At 36.5% G+C, this 20,527-nt stretch overlaps 1 protein-coding gene across 8 annotated transcripts in view; it reads left to right on the forward strand.

Moving 5' to 3' along the window:
• The window catches only part of CADPS2 (calcium dependent secretion activator 2), a 283,784-nt gene that overhangs the window by 255,556 nt on the left and 7,701 nt on the right, over positions 1-20,527 (forward strand). For all 8 annotated transcript variants that reach the window (XM_086886988.1, XM_086886989.1, XM_086886992.1 and 5 more), the window contains one exon: positions 6,589-6,696. In XM_086886988.1, the coding sequence (XP_086743114.1) occupies positions 6,589-6,696 (108 nt within the window). The remainder of the gene's footprint in view (positions 1-6,588; positions 6,697-20,527) is intronic.

The raw sequence follows: 20,527 nt of genomic DNA on the forward strand, positions 1-20,527 counted from the left end.
TGAAAAGGAAGGAAGACATTCCTTGATGATTTTTGGTCATTTTGAGGAAAAGGTTAATTCCATTAATATTGAGAGAGGGTTTAGACAATAAATAGTTGGACATGAAGGTGCACACTCCCTAGACAGCATCCTTCAATTTCTCAGGAGCAGGGTGGGAAAGATAGACATAGACTTGTGGTTCATTTGGCAGATAGGTTAGTAAAAATGCTACCTACCCTTGCTGTATACCCCTCTATTCATTAATCTTGCTAGATAATTATGATTAATTACATCCAAGAGAAGAAAAAATAGTGGTTTTGTGGGTTTTTAAACTGTTTAAGAAAATATGCAAATAAGCCTCAATTTTTCAGAATGCCCTTCAAGAAGTGGGACACAGGCAGTCCCAAGGAACTCTCACTGCTTTCCCCAGCTGTGCATAGAGGACTATATGGACACTATGTATGTTTTGGTAATTGAAACCCCAGCAGAAATAATAGCAATAGTGCAAAATTATCCAGACTAGGAAGAATAACAACGATACCTTGTGATTTCCTAAAAACAATAATGAAAAAATCTAGTTGCTGATACACTCTCCTCACTGGTAATTGTCACAGTACACAAGGTTCTGCAGTGGAAAATAAATGTGGCTGCTGTGCAGGTGGAAGAAACCAAATGTTTGGAGGAAAATAACGTAAGTGTTGCAAGTAGTGTGTGAAGAATAGCATTGGTTCTCTTTTTAATGCTACGTTTTGAAAACTGAGAGTACAGAAGCTGTTTTGAATACACAACTCATCCAAATCCACTATAATCCTTTGTTAGTTTCTCTTAAAGTCTAAGCAATCCATAAGATATGTAGAAGTACAACCTAATATTTTTCTGGTTTTTTTAATATTCTGTTCACAAAGCCAGGTAATTAATGAGAATAGGGAAAGAATGCAGTAAAATTGAGGTTAAAGTAAAGTATGTTGTTAATCTCAAATGATTATCATTCCTTAATCATGTAGATAATTTCATTGTGTTCAATTTCTCATCATGTAAGTCAGTTTTGCATACAAATTATTGTGTCTTTAGCTGGCCATTTCTACACACATTTGCTGCATTGGCAAATAGAACCAGAGCAATTACTCATACAAATTGAGCATCCAGTTACATGCTCATGTATATACTGCTTTTTGTTCAGAAAGGTATGTTTAAATCCCTTTGTAGGAGCCAGTAATCTATGCCAGTTACTTAGAGGGCACAGAAGGAACCTAATCCTCCCTCTCTTCATATGGGCCACCTGTCATAGCAAGTGCAGAGAGGCCATTTGAAGGAGCCAGGGCTGACAGCAGTGCACAGCTCGCACAATGCCAGCCCTCTCGCTCCGCTCTTGCCTTTATGTGGGGATCAAAGGTATGAAAAGGGGCCTCACACATGTGCCAGCATTTGACTTACGGGGTCTTGTAGAGGCCAAAGAAGGAGCTCTGCCTCCTACCAGGCAGATACACATGGGGACCTTCCAGATACATTCATTTTCAAATATCACACTTGTACTGAATGGTCTCATTTAACTGATTTTAAGAAGTAAAAACTTTTTGAGGGAAATAGGTGTTTATTCAGGTGTGGCTGTATGGTGCTATTCATTTTTAAGCTGGATTTTCTTGTAGAACTCTATTTAAAAAAAAAAAAAGGCCACGGAAGGGATATTATCCTTGTGTTTAGGGCTTCTCCTGGCTTCCTTCTCCTCTGTATACCCAGATCTGGGAAGTGGCCCTTCTGTTTTCCAATCTGTGAAAACAAGCTATTGTAGAACTGGAGGGAAAGCCCTGCAGCATCTGCTTTAAGTCAGCAATATTTTTGAGATACCTCTTAAATGGCAATCAGAAGGATGGCTACTAATCAGTAGGAAAGCTAAAAATAGCATAGTAAAATATAAGTTTATGGAGGAAAAGACCCCATATTTTAAAACCAAATTTTGTCATAGGGACTGTAGTGATTGGAAGAATCAAAATCCCACTGCAGACATTTGCATGCGTGTGTTGCCCCATGAATACAATGAAACTGTATGCATATGAAAAGGTGTTTGTGTAAATGCTTGCAGAATCACAGTTTAAATTTTCCACACTTCTCAAAACACACACATTTCCTCCTTGCCAAAGTTGCTGTTTCTTTTCGGGAAGATGTTTTTGAGAAAGAGAAAATGCATTGTAATTTTAATTTAAACAAAACAACTTATTTTATAACCATGTGAAATTAAAATTTTACCTTTATAATAGACTGATTATGCAAATGGTGCACCTTCCTGCCTGGCTTATGTATTTCATTTATTTCATTTTGTGAGAAATGATGGGGATGATGATCTAGCCATGCATACAAGTAGTTTTTATTCCAGAAGTATTTTAATGATATTTTAATTTTGTAATTCCAAAGCCCAAGTGATGAACCTTGCAGTATTTAGGGAAGAACTTTCAGGCACTGAAATTTTCCAACATGCTCTTTCATTTAGTGGTAGACACTGAATAAGGAGCTCCTGTGTTCCTCACAATAGCCCCCTCCAGCTCATCACTCCTTTTCATTGCATTGTTACAACCATGCTGTAGTTAAAATTACTCTCTCCAGGATGCAAGGGAGGGGAAAGAGGTGGAGAGGAGAACAAGCACTAAACTGGATGAATTTTGTTATTGTATTTTTTGTATTGTGTTGTATTGTTTGTTATTTGTTAGTCTCTAGCATCTGTTCTCATCTCTGAAACATGAATGCTTTGGCAAGATAGCAACTCAGTAAAACTAGTGTAGTGGGTTGGGGCTGGTCTCTTGTTTTATTTGGTGATATAAGTTCATTTAATAGTCTATGATGCTAAGAAATGTTCTATGACAAATGCCAAAGTGAGAATAAAAATAACTTAAGTATCACAAATGTACATGATTTTCACTGAGATTTATGCCAAACTGTTGCATTGCAAAATACTGTTCAGAATCTTAGGTATACCTGGCCTGTAGGAAAATGCTTGATATTAGTGGCAGCATTAAACCCACTGCAATCTTTCAGCAGCAAAATATTTGAATGCCTGGAACTTAAGGCAATGCAGCATTACTTTTTTCAGTAGATGCTTCAGGCAAATACTGCCAGTGAGACCCATGCATGTCAATCATAAAACGGCTTCTACAGCATCTTGGAAGCTGAAATAATGTGTTTTAACATTTGTGTCCATGATAAATAGAAACTTTGATAATGTTTTCCTGTTCAAATGGGGAAAATTAAGCTGTTTCTTCTTTATCTGAATTTATTGCTATGAAAAGGTGCCTGACAGTCAGGACCCACCTACCACTGAATAGTAAGAGACAACCTGCACCTGTGGGATTAGGTGCAGCAGCAGGAAGTAAGAGCACTTGCAATATATAATTAACAAGGATTTTTAATTTTTTTTTCCCCAAACAGCATGTTCATCTTGCCAGGTTAACTAGTGATTAACCCCAAAAAAGAATGTGCTGAAGCCTACACCCTTGTTTAAACTCATTCACTCACCAGTGTATTCAGTTACTTGTGTAACCAGCGACAAAGTAACCCTATTTACAACTCTTAATTTCCTGGTATTTTATTTGATGTCTTTGTGTTTCCAGTTTCTCCATTCATCTCTTTGTCTGGTTCTCTTTCATTTTCAGATAGGCAAAACAGCTTGTCTGCTGTTCTGAATAAAACAAACTTATAATAACTTTCTATCTATCATTAAAAAACCCACCTTTTTTCTTGGGGAAACTTTCAGACAATATTTTTTTTTTTCTTACCTGGATAGCATACCAGGTTAAATTTTTCCCCCAAAGATGTGCAAATAACTCTCATTAAATTAGGCAGATGTTCTTCTAGAGATTCAGAGATTTATTTTTTTTTTTATTGAGTATGGATGTGGAGACTGGAATGCTTTAGTCTTTTCAATTAAATGCTCCCTGTGACTGTTATTTAAAATATATCTCAGTTTCTATTTGTTTGTCTTCTAAGGTACATGAAACTTCTTAGTTGTTGTTTGTTTAATTCTATATTAACTTGTTTTTTTTCTGATAATTTAGGACAGATCAGTAGAGGATAGTGCAATCAGAGGTTTCCAAATAATACATAATCCCTACAAAAAAAGTTAAAACATTAACTATTCAGCATTAAAGCTATTTTGGTGCTTATAATAGCTTCCTTTTCTTCTTCCACTTACTTGGAGAAAACAAATAAATTCAATGCATGCAATATGAAGAGATAATGAAGTATTTGATATACTGTTGGTTCATTCAGTGTTTAATGTATACTTTGCCCACCATGAGCAAAGATGATTAACCTTCAATGATTTTGGTGAGGTTTACAACAGACATACTTCGGAGTATTGATAATCTGCCTTACACAGACTTACTTCTACTGTAGTCAGATACTGTTTAAAAGGAAAATTAATTTTTTTTTCCACAGCAATTTCAAAGATAATTATCCTGCACACATTAAGAAGGATGAAGTGTTTTAAAGAACTGTAATTCTAATTGGTAAATGTCACCAGCTGTTGCAGTTACTCTTACTTGTGTATATTCTTTTAATGATTACACTCCTGTGCCACAAGCTACATGAAAATATATTCACTAGGTGTGAAATTCCCATATGTCACAGCTTCAAGACTAGGTAAACATCTCAAAGATAAGAGAGTTAATGCTGATGGGAAATGTTACTTTTCTTGCTTTGCTTGTCTGCAAGATGAATATTTTTTATTTAACTTAGTAAAAGAAAATATTCTATTAATTGCAGAACCAATGGACTTTAGAATTCAGTGGAAGATTCATTAATACATTTGAATGTATATCTTCAAGAACTGTAATCAGCCTCTCATTTACTAGATTATCTCTTTCAGCCATCTCTGAAGATTTCAAAATATTTTTCCATTATTCCTCCAAGTTAACTCCAGTCCAATTCCTATAAATTGTTATCAGATTTTAGAAAGTACCTAAGGTTTCAACACTGATTATATTCTCTTGTGCCATCACAAATGAGTATACCAAGGTAAAATATGGAGTTTTCTGTTTTAAATCTGCTTCACTTTGTGATTTGTCTTATTATAAAAGAATTTCTATCACATTTTAGTGAAGGTACTTTTTTATGAAGGAGATCTATTGATTTCTCTCAGTCAGGTTTTCCAACAGAAAATGTTTCACCTATTGAAGTCTTAGATTTTTTATTCTATGCTTAGGACTTAGGTGTGTGATGCAGATGTAAATATCAATGGTCCTGCTTTACTCCTTAGAGTTTCATCTAAACATATATAGATGGGATAAGTTTTTGCAATAAGTGTTCATTGCCTCTGGAATGACCAGTCCAAGTGAAGGAGATATTTCAGCTTTTCACTGTGAGTTTTGGAGATGCTACAAGTATTAAAGTTGGCCAGCATTCCACATTTAATGGTTACTTTTAGAAAATGAAACTGCCATTTGTGTACATATATATATGAAAAAGAAAATCTTATATTTTGGAACTTATTTTTCTATATGTCTGTGCTAGATTCAGGGTAAAAAAAGGTGAACCTCATAAGCCACGAGGTTTCACTCACTCCAGCTTTGAGGAAAGAATGCTGCCATCCTGTTACTGTAATAGATGACAGCATTTTCTGGACAAGTTTTGGTATGGACATGTTGCATCTCTCCTTCCCTCTTGTGCTTCAGACCTGTTCATATACATTAAAAAATATTATATACAATATGATAAGAAATAAGAAAAATTTAAAGTTGAATATTCACTTGCAGGCTAGAAAGGAAGCCTTAATATAAAATGATATGTTAGTATTTTAACTACATGAGCATGTTCATGCATACAGGCTTTTAAAATATGCTAAATATTTTACAGTGTTGTTCATATCCTATTTTCATTGTGCCTGTGCAGCTGTGGTATCACATATACATGACATATCCTAGCCTGGCTCATGTTTAGGCATGTGGTATAAAAATTATGCCTGCTCTGCTATTCATATAGAACACAGAAAATTTTTGGTCCTTGCTCCTCCCCTAGCCATCATCTGGGCTAACTGCACCAGTTCAACAGTTTACAAAATATAAAAAGACTACACTCAAAACAGCCTTTTTTTGCTGTTTGCTCTCAGGGATGTGCTTGAGCATAGTTTGAATTGCAGTTAGTTGAAGCTAATGTCAAACAAAATTCAGCTGTACATTGGAAGTAAATTAGAAGAAATCTTAGGCAGTGAAAAGGGAGCTGAATGCTTTTTTTAAGCATTTTCTGAATATGATAGCAGGATTTGGATCTCCACTCTCAGGTTGGAGTGGCTGTCTTATGAAAGCCTCACTGTCAAAAAAAGGGGAAGATGTCCAAGTTTGCCACTGATGTTGCCAGAGCCAAGATTCCATGTTAGTGCATATAGCAATGTAGATTTATGACTTAGAACATCCATAAATTAAAATACGTAGAACTACATTGATAGTGAAATCTCCTGAACATGGTAACTAACCCAGAACTCACAGCAGAATTTGTTAATAGTTTGTACATGTATGAACATGGTAACTTTTATTTTCATTATGTTTAACTTCTTTAAGTCTCAGTTGTTGAGGGGTTTGTATTTCCCTTCCCATTACTTTCTCCCCTCACTTTTTGTCTTCACAGAAACCAGGAATGGATCTAGCAGACACCTACATTATGTTTGTTCGGCAAAACCAGGATATCCTTCGAGAAAAGGTCAATGAGGAAATGTACATAGAGAAGTTATTTGATGTAAGTAACTAGCCTTGCAAAGTTTGCTGGTATCACTGCTACATCAGAAGGGATAAGCTGAATTTTGATGGTGTTAAGCAAGCTGTTCAGATATTCTTCTCTGTTGATTTTTTTCTTTTGCTCATTTTTTACAAGCTTCAGCTGTCAAGGGTGGCCTTTCCTTCAGTATTTTCTTGAAAATTAAAGTACTAGAAGACAGAAATAAAATTTGTAGAATATTATTATTTGAAATAGTAATTTTTCCAATTATATTCCATTTTTCAATTTTTAATTTGTTAATGGAGAATATTGGATTGGTGTGGTTTGTGGGTTCCATTGCACACTAAATCTCCCTAAATTAAGAACTTTTACGTATCACTGCCTGTTTCTCTATGGAAAGAGTACAGAGATGCCAAGTACAACTGTGGGTTTGACTGGTACTTCAGTGGAATGACTTTCAAATTTTGTTTTATGGATTTCCAGTTCAAGACTTTCAATTTCTTAAAGTTGACATTTATAAACATTTAATGAATTTTCAGACTCATTTTCAAAGTTCTAATCTGATTTCTGCAATTTCAGAGTAATCCTTATCCTCAAGGTGCACGCAATAATTTTCCTCAGCTTTGATAATAACTTCTGCAGCCTCCTTCCATTCATTCCTTTGCCCTGATTCCTCATCTTTTTGTTAGAAATGATCACATTTCAGTTCATTGAAGTTCTGACTACTAATTTATGTCTAGTATGTCCTTTTCTTAATTGCCTGAAGGAGAAGCTGTAGGCAGCTGAAATAGTACCTTCTGTATAAATTTAAAACACTACACATGTAAAATATATGTAAAATAAAAGCTATTTAACTATAAGTTTGGATCAGTTTACATGACAATTATCTCAGTCACAATTATACAGGAATTTGAACAGGAAAAGAAGTCATCTCTAGCACTGTGAAATGGAATTTATTACAAAACTAATTCTGGAACGTAATACAGACTTCGAAATGTATTTATTTGTGTCATCTCCTAAGTATTTTAGAAAGCTTTTCTGGCAGTTTCATTTAATTATGCAAGATACAGCAAATGTTTTCATAACAGCAATTCACAGCCTTTACTATGACACTTCAGTTGTGGCAGTCACAGAAGGTCCCATAATATAGACTCTCAGCCATGGTATGTCATGTCAGTGTTTGTTGTTTGTTAGACTGGGTGGTCAAAATAAGACTTAACTCTCAGATTTTATATTTCCAGACACTCCCAGGCATCCTTACCAAATAAAAAAAAAAATAAAAAAAAAAAAAAGTATCATCTGTTTTAGTAAGCTAAGTGCTAATATGTGTGAAAAGAATGATTTTATAAAAGCTTTGATGCCCTGCAGGGGTAGAAAAATTATCATCCATCCAGCTGGCACCTTCACAAAGTACTAAAACTGTATTAGCAACTTCTGCTTCAGTTTGCTTTTGCAATGAATCTGCAAGCATATGTTTCATTTTCAAGTTTCTATTTTTTTGTTTTTCTTTGGGGTTATTTTTGCTTATGTTGTCATTTCCTGAATGTTAATAAAATTATCTGCCTAAGGCCAAGTCTAACTCTCACTGGAGAGATCGTGATGACTTGTTTGATGTAGTGGGATGGGACTGAGTTTCAGGCTGTGTCACTGTGGGGCACTGGCCAGGGCCAGGGCATGGGCCAGAGAACTGGCAAGGGATCCTCCACACCATTAAGTCACCAGCACAGTTCCTGGCATGATTTTGGTTTATCACTAGCACAAGGACAGGGCTTCAGTAGGGCTGGGTTAACATGGGTTAAGGAATTCTTCTGCTGAATTTCATTTCAGCAATTAAGCTTTTCAGCACAAGAAGACATCTCCTGTATGGACACAAGTTCTGATTTAGCACTTGCCTTTGAGTTTGCGAGCCCATTTCTGTCCCCATTTAATCAGTGGTATATATTGTATGCTGCTGTGACCAGTGCTTGTATCTGTAAGAAAAGAAAAAGTATATACATCACATGCCTTTTTTTGTATCAGATATCTATTTGTGTCTTTATTTTTCTTTCTACATGGTGGCATCACATTTCTATGTAACATCACACTGGGAAATATAATTGATTGGGCAGATGCAGCATTAAAAAGGCATTAACAGATATGGAAGCTCATAGCATGCGGAAATGTAAAACAAAGTCATCTCACTCTGTTAATTTGCCTTTCCTGACATTAATTCAGATTTAGAACATTATGACTGAACAAGATTTTGTGGATGATTTTTGAAGGGTTCTTTGAAATTATTGCTTTAAGGAAACTTAGATATTCTTTTTATAAATTCAAATCTATGAAGTTATATTTCAATAGAAAGAATAAAATGTATTCACATTTTTATGTAAATGTACTTGAAGCCATTGGGCTGGCTAGAGTTGTAGATCTTCTCTTAAAACACATTGAATTAGTATCAGCTAAGTAATCATCAGCCAAGTGAAAGAGGAAAAGTACACTTCCCTGTGCTACAACCAGGGAAATACCTCATCCAGAAGAGCTGAAAAGCTGACTTTGTGCTAGAGGTCTTAATTATAACTATGGAGAAGATCAGGCCTGAGACACTATTTTAACCCACAGAAATGTATAATTGCAAACTCTTGATGTCTTGATATCACTGACTTGATCCAGGGCTGCTATATGCTAACAGCTATTACTGTGACCAAGTGAACAGCCTGTCACACAAAGTTATGTACATAAATAACAAAGATCATTTAAATTTAAGAAAAATATTGATGCAAGTACAAATACTTGCCAGTTAGTCACAATATGTTAAGGCTAGGAGTTGTAACATTTTTAATCTACCTGAGAAGTTTCAGACTGGAGAGAAGACAAAAAAATACGTTGTGTTTTATGGCAGTGTTTGGTAAGCTTGTAAAAGCAGTGCCCTGCTGTACAAGATACAAAAATAAGGAGAATGGAACTTAAGCTTGTGATATGAACCCTTAAATGTGAAAGAGGTTCAAATTTCCAGTGACTTTGAAAAAACGACTGGGCTGGTAGTTTTTTCGCACCATTTTTAAACCATTGAAATCTTGTGTTTCACTACATCTGCTGATCATGCAGCAGAACCAAGGTGGAATTTTTTTTCCTTCATTTCCACTGAAAAACTCAGCTTCTGGATACATTGCATTATTACCTCCTCCAGAAGGGCTGTAGACAGCAGGCAGAGAAATATGTCCAGGTGCTCCTGGTAGCATTGGTCTCTCCCAGGTCAGTGTGCTGCCTTCCTGCTCTCAAAACTAGTCACCAGGTTTGAAGTCACAAGGATTTTTCATTTGGTCAGTTTGTCAAAGACATGGGAATTTTTGCCTTCTTTTGCAATATGGGACATGGTCTTCTTACTAAAATCAGCTGGGAATTTTGCTTGTCAAATTCCTTCTGTCACAGGAATTCAGGACATTTATATCCCACCCTCATGCAGTAACAGCTTATAGCTGAGAGCACAGGGGGAATGGAGAGTAGAGTTTATTTGTTTTTAACATCACATTTCTTAAAGAGCACTTGAAATGTTTGTAATCCATTGCATATGATTAAGATCTGAAGTAGCTCTGGGTTAATATGAAGTACTGTTATATGAAGTATTGTTTTAGAATACTTCAGTATTCTATTATATATTATATATATATTATATATTCTATTATATACTACAGTATATAACTTTAGTTTTATTTTTTTGTAAATAATTTTTAAAATACTCATTTTTAGAAAGGACAGTAAATCAGGTTGGTGAATGGAAAAATTAAATATTTAGAATATAATTGTACAAACCTAGAAAAAGTAGAGAATATTACTAATTATTATTAACATCTCTCTTATTTATAAAGATAATATGTTTCATGGGTAATGTAAGAGCATCTGTGCAGCCTATAAAAAAACAGTGCTGTGTATCTGATCACAAAATTATCAGATTTTAAAAATACCCAACTATGAAATTCCCATGGGATCTGGTTCTACCTTCTCAAAATCAATAGGCATTTTACCATTAACTTTAATAAATGCAGTGCTGTGTCCATAAACATGCCAGGTTATTCCCATTGACTAGACTTAGATTCATGTTTCTACTAGAATTTTTAAGATGAGACTAATAAATCTTGAACTCCTGAGCATTTTAATATACATCAGACTTGTAAAACTACTTCCTTTAAACGAAATTGGATTTTGTTGACAAACCTCTTGGAAAAGCAATTTTTCGATTTTGCGTGCATCTGTGTTTAAGCATCGATGCAATACTTACTTTCTGTAGTAATGTCTAGTTCCCAAGTGCCACCTGGGAAGATTCTCACTTTCTTGTACCTGTGAACTGCATGTGAAGTATGGACATTCAAAAAAAATCATTCCAGACAATTTTGCTTCAGATTCCCTCTTGGTGTATTTGTCATTGAGAGCGTTATCTAACAGGTTATATTAGTGTTTCTTGTGGAAAACTTACGGTGTAAACAGATGTATGATGACAGTTTTATTAAAACTATATGTGCAATGAAGTCTTTATGCAATAAGTGATTGCTGCTCTGAGAAATAGAGAATGGTTTCAGAGGACAGCTTTAATGCATCAGTATTCAGCCATTGACACAACTGAAAGGGTTTCCAGTGTTTTTTTAGGCTATAATTTCTGGTAAACCTCTTCCCAAGTGTACCATAAACACATAAAATAATCAGAGTGCACATCCTGGAAAGGTGAGCACTGGCAAAGTGGTGTCCATGGTTATCTTGTACCTGTGGGCAGATTTTGGCTTTGGCCCTGATTGCCGAGGTGCTAAACCGGTGTGGTGTGATGCAGTATTCCTGCTGACTTTGCAGGGACTGCCCATGTGGGAGGACTTCTGGAGGCTGTGGCCTCATGCATGGTAACAATTCTACAAGCTGTGTAAGCTGAATATGGCAGGGAACTCAAACAACTGTCTTTGGAGTGCAGAAAGACTGAATGTCTTTACGAGCAGTTTAAAAGCTTAAGCCCTCAGATGTACATAGCTGGTTTTGGCTTTTGTATTTCAAAGGTTCAGGTGTAATGTGATATTCTTTTTCTGTTGAAAAACTGTTTGTATTTTGTTTGGAATGTTTATTAAATGCTAGTGGTGTTCCCATATTCCAACCATTATTTTCATTTTCCATTAGTAGCTGGGATGGATGACTCAAGTTCAATGATGTGCTTGAGATTATTTGAGGTCTTAATTATTCTTCAAAGGTTATTATGATATGTACTCTGCTCAATGGCTAAATGGAGATATGAAGTACTCATCTGACTAATTTCTGTTTGCCATTCATTCTGTCTGCCAAATGCTTTATTCAATTGCCTAATTTCTATAGGTTTTCTGACCTATTACAAAAAAAAAAAAGTGTTTAAAAATGTGCAAATTGTAGTGTTACACAACTAAGAGGAACACTTAATTTGAGTTTTCACTAGTGCCAGCTCCTTGTGCTGCTTATGTCTACCTCAAAAGCACTATTTTTGTAGTATTTAGTATTCAGCATGTTTTTCAATAAAATTTTAATTGTGATTTTTTTTTTCCCTTATTCTCAAATTACTTCCTGTCACGCTAATTTTAATAAGTAATCTTCACTTTTGTTGTTATGTAATTATTTGCAAGTGTGTGATTTGACAAAAGGTCTACTTGGTTAAAGGCCATATTTGAATCAAAAGCTGTGTTTGTATTAACCTCCAAGAAACATGAGAGGACCGTGCCTAATTACTTAAAAAAATACTCAACAAAAATGGATTGTAGCTTGTTGATCTTCTTATTTCTTTGGTAACCCAGAGTAATCTTCAAGAAATATGTGGGCTTCTTTCTCAGATTCTTGAAATTTGATCACAGTGCAAAATTGTCCTTTGGCGCAAACCCAGAAATACGCATCTTTGCACGATGCACCTGGACATATGTGGCAGGTCTGGTAGAATCAGCTAATTAACAACACAGGCTTAAACAGGCACCTCATCTGGCAGTGTAGTTAGTTGCCTGATGGTGCTCAGCAGGATTTGGTAGTGCTTTTTATTTTTCTATCCTAATGGTCTGCTGCCCACCTAATTTTGCCTTATTGTCAGCCACTACTTACCGCAGCTTGAGGCCCTCCCAGGAGGCTAAATTATTATCAAAGGATTAGGGAGATGTAGCCTTGCAGCTCTGACATTTCTGATTACTTGTCTATGCCAGAACAGTAATTAGCTGTGACTAATTAAGAAAAATGTTCCTGCCATAGAAAACCATTTAAAAGAACTGAGAAGTAGAAAAGCAATTGAAAAGCTGAGCAGTGCTCAGATTTGCCGATGCTCTTTAGATTTTCACCAAAGTCTTAACTCATCTTTAATTACGTCTCTTATTTTATAGGGAAAATAGAAAGCTCGTGATATGAAGACAACTCTGTAGTTGTCTCATGATCTAACAGAATTTTTTGTAATTTTGAAACAGTTGTTTCTTTTTTGGTAAAAGAATTTTAAAGAAAACTGCAGGCAGTGTCACTGAAAAAGTGAGTTATATTGACATGCTCAAATATAAGAAAGTCTTCTGCAAGTGGAAGCAACACCTTGCAAACTTATTGTTCAAAGTCTTTTTAAAGTTCACTAAATTATTCCTGATGTTTTCAAATAGACTCACCTCATTTTTCAAGGTAGCAATCTCTATAAAGTAAAAATAGTTCATTTGAAATCTGAAAAATGTAACCTCCATCTGATTTCATATCGTGTAAAAGTTTTCTTTTAAATTTTTTTTCTGGATTATGCTGAGAAAAAGAGTGCCCATTCTTGGAGGGTGCTGATTATGCTGCTATGATTTCAGCAAAGCTCAATACTGTTGAAATCAGTATGACCACAACACACTTAAAGCATGTGCTTCAGAGTCTGCTGCTTCAGGATGAGAATATTCAGCACTTTGTAAACTGTTTTACACTGTAGCTGACAGTGTTTTCTCTAGAGAAACACAATGTCATAACACAATGGCTTTATTTTATACGGTTCTGATACGATGCACTTTCACATGTCTTCATTCTTTATGACATTTTTAATTCCTGAATTTCCATTTTGTTGTATACCACACAATCCAAAAAGATATAAAAATTATTTTCTCAAGACATTAAGTATCCCATAGCCCAGTCTGCATTTAATATTCATGGAATGGACGTCTGACACCTTTTTCACACCAATTCAATAATATTACTTAATTTTTTCCAGCAGGGGAGTAAGAAACTATGAAATAGATATTCTGATATCTTGCTGAAAATGCTCTATGGGTATAAAGGGGAAATAGAAGATTATTTTTAGGGCACTAAAACTGATAACTGCCTGATACTCAGAATTCCTTATACTGCTCTACCCTCTAAGTTCCCTGACTTGTGTGAGAAGCTCACTTCTTTGAAAAAAAGAAAAAGAACACTGTATAAATTGCTCTTAAAAAGCAATTTTAAATAGGTGTTATGAGTCACAAGAGGAAAAATGGGGAGAAAAAAAAATCCTAAACTTAATATTTTAAAGCCCATTTGATATTTTTTTTTTTTCCCCTGAGGAAATTTTACAATCAAATGGAACCACAAGGTGGTTTTGCTTGTTTGTTTGGGGAGGGTCTGTAATATTGGGAGCTTCCAGTACAGTTTCTTCATATGCATTTCTGGTATATACTGTTTATTCATTTATTAACTTAGTTAAATGGATCTATCCATCACTCACAATATCCATTCACTAAAAACAATAACAATTCTATCTAATAAAAGAGAGCTCCTTCCAACATCCAGGCACAATTTAGTCCTTTAACCTTTTTATCCTGCTAGGCATAAAGTAGCAGCATCTCATTCCAGGCACTGCACTTTTTCTTCTTATCTAGATGGCTTGAAATGTGTCTAGCAACTTAATAGAATCAATTGAGCGTGGACAACTATAAAAATATAAAATAGCACTGAAACTTTAGATGAGTCTGTCAGTAAGTGTTAACTGTGGCTACAGCTTTCACATTCTACACAGTCAAGAGAAATCAATAAGGATTTTACCATTTGTATTGTCTTACCTAATATTTGTTCACCATGAAGTGCCAGGCACAAGCACCATCTAGGGAATATTGATTTCTTGATGTACTGTAATTCACACACGTATAAACAGCAGGAGAACCTTGTGGCTTCTCAAACCTTGCTTGCAGGCTTGATGTTTATACTTATATTTCATTTGGGTCAAGCTTAGTTGAAAAAGGAAAATAAAACTCTGCATAAGTGTTCACAAATAGACACAGAGCCACATTGTTGATCACATTACAGGAAAAATAGTGCCAGAAACCATAACAATAATGTAGATTTACTATAGCGAGTCAGGCATAACAGAAAGAGGTTGATATGTTGCAAATCAGAATAGATAAGGATGCTGCAGAGTGCTCTGACAGATTTGTCAGTGGAAAGGGCTTCTTCACCTATTTAATCATGGGAAACCAAAGCTTTAGTGCTGATTTAAATGTGCAGAAGTATTGAACTATATAGAGATAATTTTCTTTAAATAATTTTCAGGTGTTTCAAGGTATATTTTCTTAATTTACATTGAAATTAATTTCTTTTGCAGTATACTGCACTTATAGAGCAAGGAAAAAAAAGGTAAAAATAATGCAGAGAAAAATCAGCTTAAAAAAAAAAAAAAACAACACAGCTGTAAAATTTATATAGCTGAGTGTTCACAGGCAACAGGGTCCAGGATGGAAAGGAGCAAACAAGGCACCTGCCCAGTCCAAGGACATTTCATCCAAAGAGAGGGAGAAGAGAACAGCAAGAGGGAGGTAGGAGGCTGTACTTGTGCTCCACATTAGGGCAGCTCAGTGCAGTGCCCAACTGATGTGGTGTGAGAGAGGAGCAGCTCCATCAGTGTGCATCTCCCTGTCAGCTTCACAGCTACATCCAGCTCCATCACATGGCACTGCAGTAACATAAAGAGTAAATGGATGAGTCAAGATTGATGAGGTGGAAAGAAATAAGCTGTCTGTAAATATTCACTCAGAAGAACTCAGGATGGTTTAAATGCTGTAATAAAAATATGTACTTGACCTCACAGGGAGCAGAGAGTCTAAGTAGAAGATTCGAGGACAAAAACTACTAGAGTGTAAAAGCTACAGCACAGATGCTGACCCAGTTTCAGCCTATCTCACTTTTGGCACCGAGATGAAGAGTATTCTTACTTGAAGGGGGGAATGCAGCTAACAGGAGGTCTCCTGTGGTCCCTTTGATGATATCTCATTCCATGGGAGAGAGAACTAGTTCTGGATGACTGGGCTGAAGGAGAGATGGGTGTCTTGACTGCACACCTTACAGAGTGAACCCAGACCTTTAACTTTACTGATGGCCACAAAGATAATACAAGGGCTGGAGCACTTCTCCTGTGAAGACAGGCTGGGAGAGCTGGGGTTGTTCAGCCTGTGGAAGAGAAGGCTCCAGGAGACCTTGGAGCAACCTTCCAGTACCATAATGGGGCTTACTAAAAGCTGGGAGAGGAATTTTTTATAGGGGTGTGTAATGACACAACAAGGTAGAGTGGTTTTAAACTGCAAGAGCGTAGGTTTAGATTAGAAGTTAGAAAGAAAGTACTTACTCAGAGGGTAGTGAGGCACTGGAACGAGTTGCCCAGAGAGGCTGGAGATGCCCCATCCCTGAAAGTGTTGAAGGTCAGGTTGGATGGGACCTTGAGCAACCTGGTCTGGTGGGTGGCAACCCTGCCCATGGCAGGAGGATTGGAACTGAATGATCTTTAATGTCCCTTCCAACTCAAACCATTCTGTGATTCTATAATGTTAGGCATTCACTTAGGAAGACTGCTTAGCATTTGTACAGCACAGTACATTTGCAGGGCTTTTAAAACTACAGCCTGATAGCAAGATGTTATAATGAGTAACAACTTGGTCATTTTGCATTATGTTAATTTGTTTATTTTGAGGATCCAAGCTGGCTTTCATTTCAGGGTCACTCAAGTGATGTTCCCTGTTCTGTGCCTCAGAGGATGTTTGTGGATATACCCAAACTGCAACACAACACAGTGTAGCAAGACTGACAGTGTTTGCTCCACAGAGTTTTAGCACCAGAATAACCTATGGAAGTTTTGTTCACAGATGCAGTGTGTATCCAGAGTGAAGCAGAGAAACTGTTTATACTGTAAGTCTCTCACAGCCATGAGCATCATGTTAGTACATACTGTGTAAAATCAGAACAGTAACATTACATATGTCCAGACATATAAGGAAATTACGTGTGTCTAATTTTTCAAACTTCCAGTTTCCCAGCTTATCTGCCATATGAGAAGAGGCCACAAAAAAAAAAAATCTCACAAATGTTATAAAGTAGCATAAATATTGTAGATTGCTTCTTTAACAACCAATATGAAATGCAGGGGAAGATGAGTACTGTGTATTTTGCATTAAAAGTGTATATTTATTTGTAAATTGGCAGTAGTTCCATAGCAACTGGCCATCTTCTAATTAAAAGCCAAAAATAAGAAAAAATTACTTTCCTTCTAAAAGATAAGCCTTTCATATGTTAGATGTCCTTTGGTTTTTAGAACTGTATCTTTTTTGATCAGGGATTTCAAAGATGCTTAACATGGTTTTAAATGAGCAATGGTTTTTCTTTTCTTCTCATTATTGATTTCTTAAAATTAATTTTGTTTCCCTGTATCCCCAAAATATCCCATCCAACAACTGTTCACTTGTTTGTCCTCTTAAGTCTTTCTGAACAAGTTTTGAACCCATCAAGGTTTGGGTTCATTTTTCTGTTGAGCTCCTTTCCCTTTTCCCCTGATTGCTTTGGGAGTGGCAGTGGGAATCCTTCGTTCAAAGAGGCAGAAAAGAGACTGGCTAGAGACTAAAGTATTTGTTCATAAGAAAAAAATGCTTTCTGAGCTTCCTAGGAGGTTGGAGTAATGGCACAAAAAAAAAAAAAAAAAAAAAAAAGGCAAAAGAAAGACATAGGAAGCATCCCACTGGAAGAAAGAAAAGCTTTCTTCCTCGGCCAAGTGGACTGCAAGAAGTAAGTTCTTAAATCTACTAAAATCAGATTTAAAAAAGAAAATCTGGGCGGCTAGAGGGTAGGAAAAAATTAAAATGGGTGAGGGTTTGTAATTTCAAATGACTAAACTTATGAAATCTTGTATCAGAAGTATGTGTTGAAGCAGACTGTGGTGTCTGATTCCTTTCTCACCTCTCCTTTCCTGATACATATACCTGTAATTTAGGCAACATTTTTGCACATTCCTAAGACAAAGTTCAAAATGTGACTTGGCATTCCAGGCCCAGAGGATTAAGCAAAACACAGAAGCTGGATGAAAGCCTGAGATGTTTCCAGGAAGATGCCTGGATAAATGGTGCCAAGCATTAGGAGTGGTGAGGTGAAAGAGGAATGTGTCAGAGGCTCTGTGCAAAGAAGGAGCTCAGGAGGAACACAGGAGCATTACACAGGAGCAGAAATAGGTGACACAGCAATGGGAGGACTTCTGGACAAGTCCTTGAATAAAAATGTAGGAAGGGACTGTAGTGAAATGGGGAATAGAGATAGAGTTTTTGCATTTGACACAATATTGACTTAGTCTTTGGCATTTTCCAGACCAAGGGCTTTTAAATATCTGACATTTTTTTAATAGGCAAAAAGCTTCATTTGTTTGTCCTTCCTGCTAATTTCATGATTCCAGCATAGCCAGCTCAATGGATTTTTCACTCACAATTAGTTCAATTTTAATTTCTTTCAGTTTATCTTAAATAGAAGTTCCTAGGGGAAAAATAAAGATGCAGAAGGAATAAATGTGAGGGCACCATGATGATCCCCCCACACACACCTATGACTTGGGGGGTGCTTTCAGAGTTACCAAGACTTCCCATCTTTCAGAATTGTATGAACTCATCATTGCTGAGGTAAGAGTCCTCATTTAAGTGAATGATATCTATACCTAACTTGAAATACAGATATACCTTCTAAACCTCTGAGTGTTTTCAAAAAAACTACGAATGACATTTGTGTCCCTTGTAACCTTTAATGTTCAACAAAGGCAATCAGTATGACTGTTCATACTTTGCAGAAAGGGAAATAAATTATGAAACTTAAGTCAGGACCTTTTTTCAGCTTTTGCTGTTTGCATTTTTAAGAAATAACTTACTTATTTTTTCAGTATGTAACATTTTTTAAAATGTGCTAGAAGTTCCATGGTCTGCCTGTAGTGCTCTTTATCATAAACTTGAAGCAATATAACAGCATTGTCCTTTAATGAAAACCAGGCATTTTAGCACTTAAATTTTAACATGCTCATGTTTTGTCTTGTATTAGCTCATTATTATTTTCTCGTTTTAGCTTATGCTGCATTTGGTGTACAGTGTGTTTAGTGAGAAGTGTACTTTTTGTTGCTGTTTCTGGTAGGGCAAGTAAAGCTGAAGGAAGTGGAAACATCCTGTTGTTGTCTGTTGTTGACTAAATTCCTGATCAATAGTGTGATAAAGGCTTCTGCAGGAACATAAAATGCAGCTCCTAGAAAAGCTGTTCCCCTGCCATACTCAGCAGAGAAGGCATTATGACAATCCCCATTTATCAGGAGCAGTCAAGGTATAGAAACTCAACGGGGTCTTGTGTCTTAGGCGTTAGGGATACCAGCCCTAGAAAGACTCAGCCATTGTGTACTGCTATGTATTGAGCCTCCTTCCAGGTGGCAAACAGCTGCACCTTTTTATAAATCTTCAAAATAAATCTTCAAAAATAAATTCAAAGTGCTTGCTTTCAGCCGATAAGTGTTATATTTAATTGAACCATTCTGCGAATGTTATAGCTCAGGCACCCAGAAAGATGGTGAATATTTATTATATTTGTTTTGTATTTCCACCAGTCAGCAGAATAATGAAATTCCTTAACTACTTCTCTTTAACTTGCCTGAAGAAAGCACGGTATGTTGCTAAATCGCTTTTCACTAGCCCTGCCGAGAAACAACTTTAATCCTTGTTAGAAAATTGCAGAGTCTGGGCCTGACAAAGAGCTCATGCCTGGCGCATTGTGAGCGCTGGGAGCGGGGCGAGGGGAGCCCTTTACAGCTGCGTGCCTCCAGCCCGTCTGAGCTGGACTATTTAGGAGAGGAGGTTTGTCAATTCCTCCTGACAATGGAACGAGTTTTTCAGTGCCTGTAGCTGCGCCGAGCCCCGTTGGGGATCAATGCTGGCCATTCAAGCTGCACCCTCTTTCATTGCTTTGGTTTGTTAATTTAAGACTAAAGGTCTGCTGAGGGGGTTTAGGGTGTTTAAGAAAGCTGATGAACTGTTTAAGAAATCTGATGAACTGAGAGCGTTTATAGCCCTGGTGTGGCAACTATTGGCACTGAGGGAGCTGTGTCCTTGTTGACCCTCTTGTTATTAAAAATGCACAAGTGCTGCGCTTCTCAATATTTCAACACTCTTTCATTGTCAATACCACCTTCTGAGCCCTTCAGCTTGTTGCTTGCTCTAAAGATCTTCTTAGATTGGGTTTGAAAACTTCACCTTAAACACTAGATTAGACTGATGTTCTGTTTTCCGTGCTCCTGTTGATTTGTTGAACCTTCCCAGGGCTGGAAAGCAAGTAGCAGCTTGATGGGGAGACGGGCTGCTAATATGATTTACCAGTGTACAGTCATGCACAATAAGTGTGAATGAATACAAGGGTCTCACAGAGTCAACCCTAGCCTTTCCTTTTCTCTTATTTTTTACTTTGAAAGAGGTATCTCAGGAAAATGAAGTGAGTAATGCATGCCCTTACAGGAGTTGGATGGGCTGTGAATAAGGAGAGAGGATGAAATAGCGAGGCTAACATTTTTGTTAAAGTGGCTGGCTGCTGTTATTTGCTGATTTGGAAAAAATGTATCATAAGCACTTACTGCTTT

This window comes from Cyanistes caeruleus, chromosome 4, assembly GCF_971803275.1.
Source record: "Cyanistes caeruleus chromosome 4, bCyaCae1.hap1.1, whole genome shotgun sequence".
NCBI classification, from domain to species: domain Eukaryota; kingdom Metazoa; phylum Chordata; class Aves; order Passeriformes; family Paridae; genus Cyanistes; species Cyanistes caeruleus.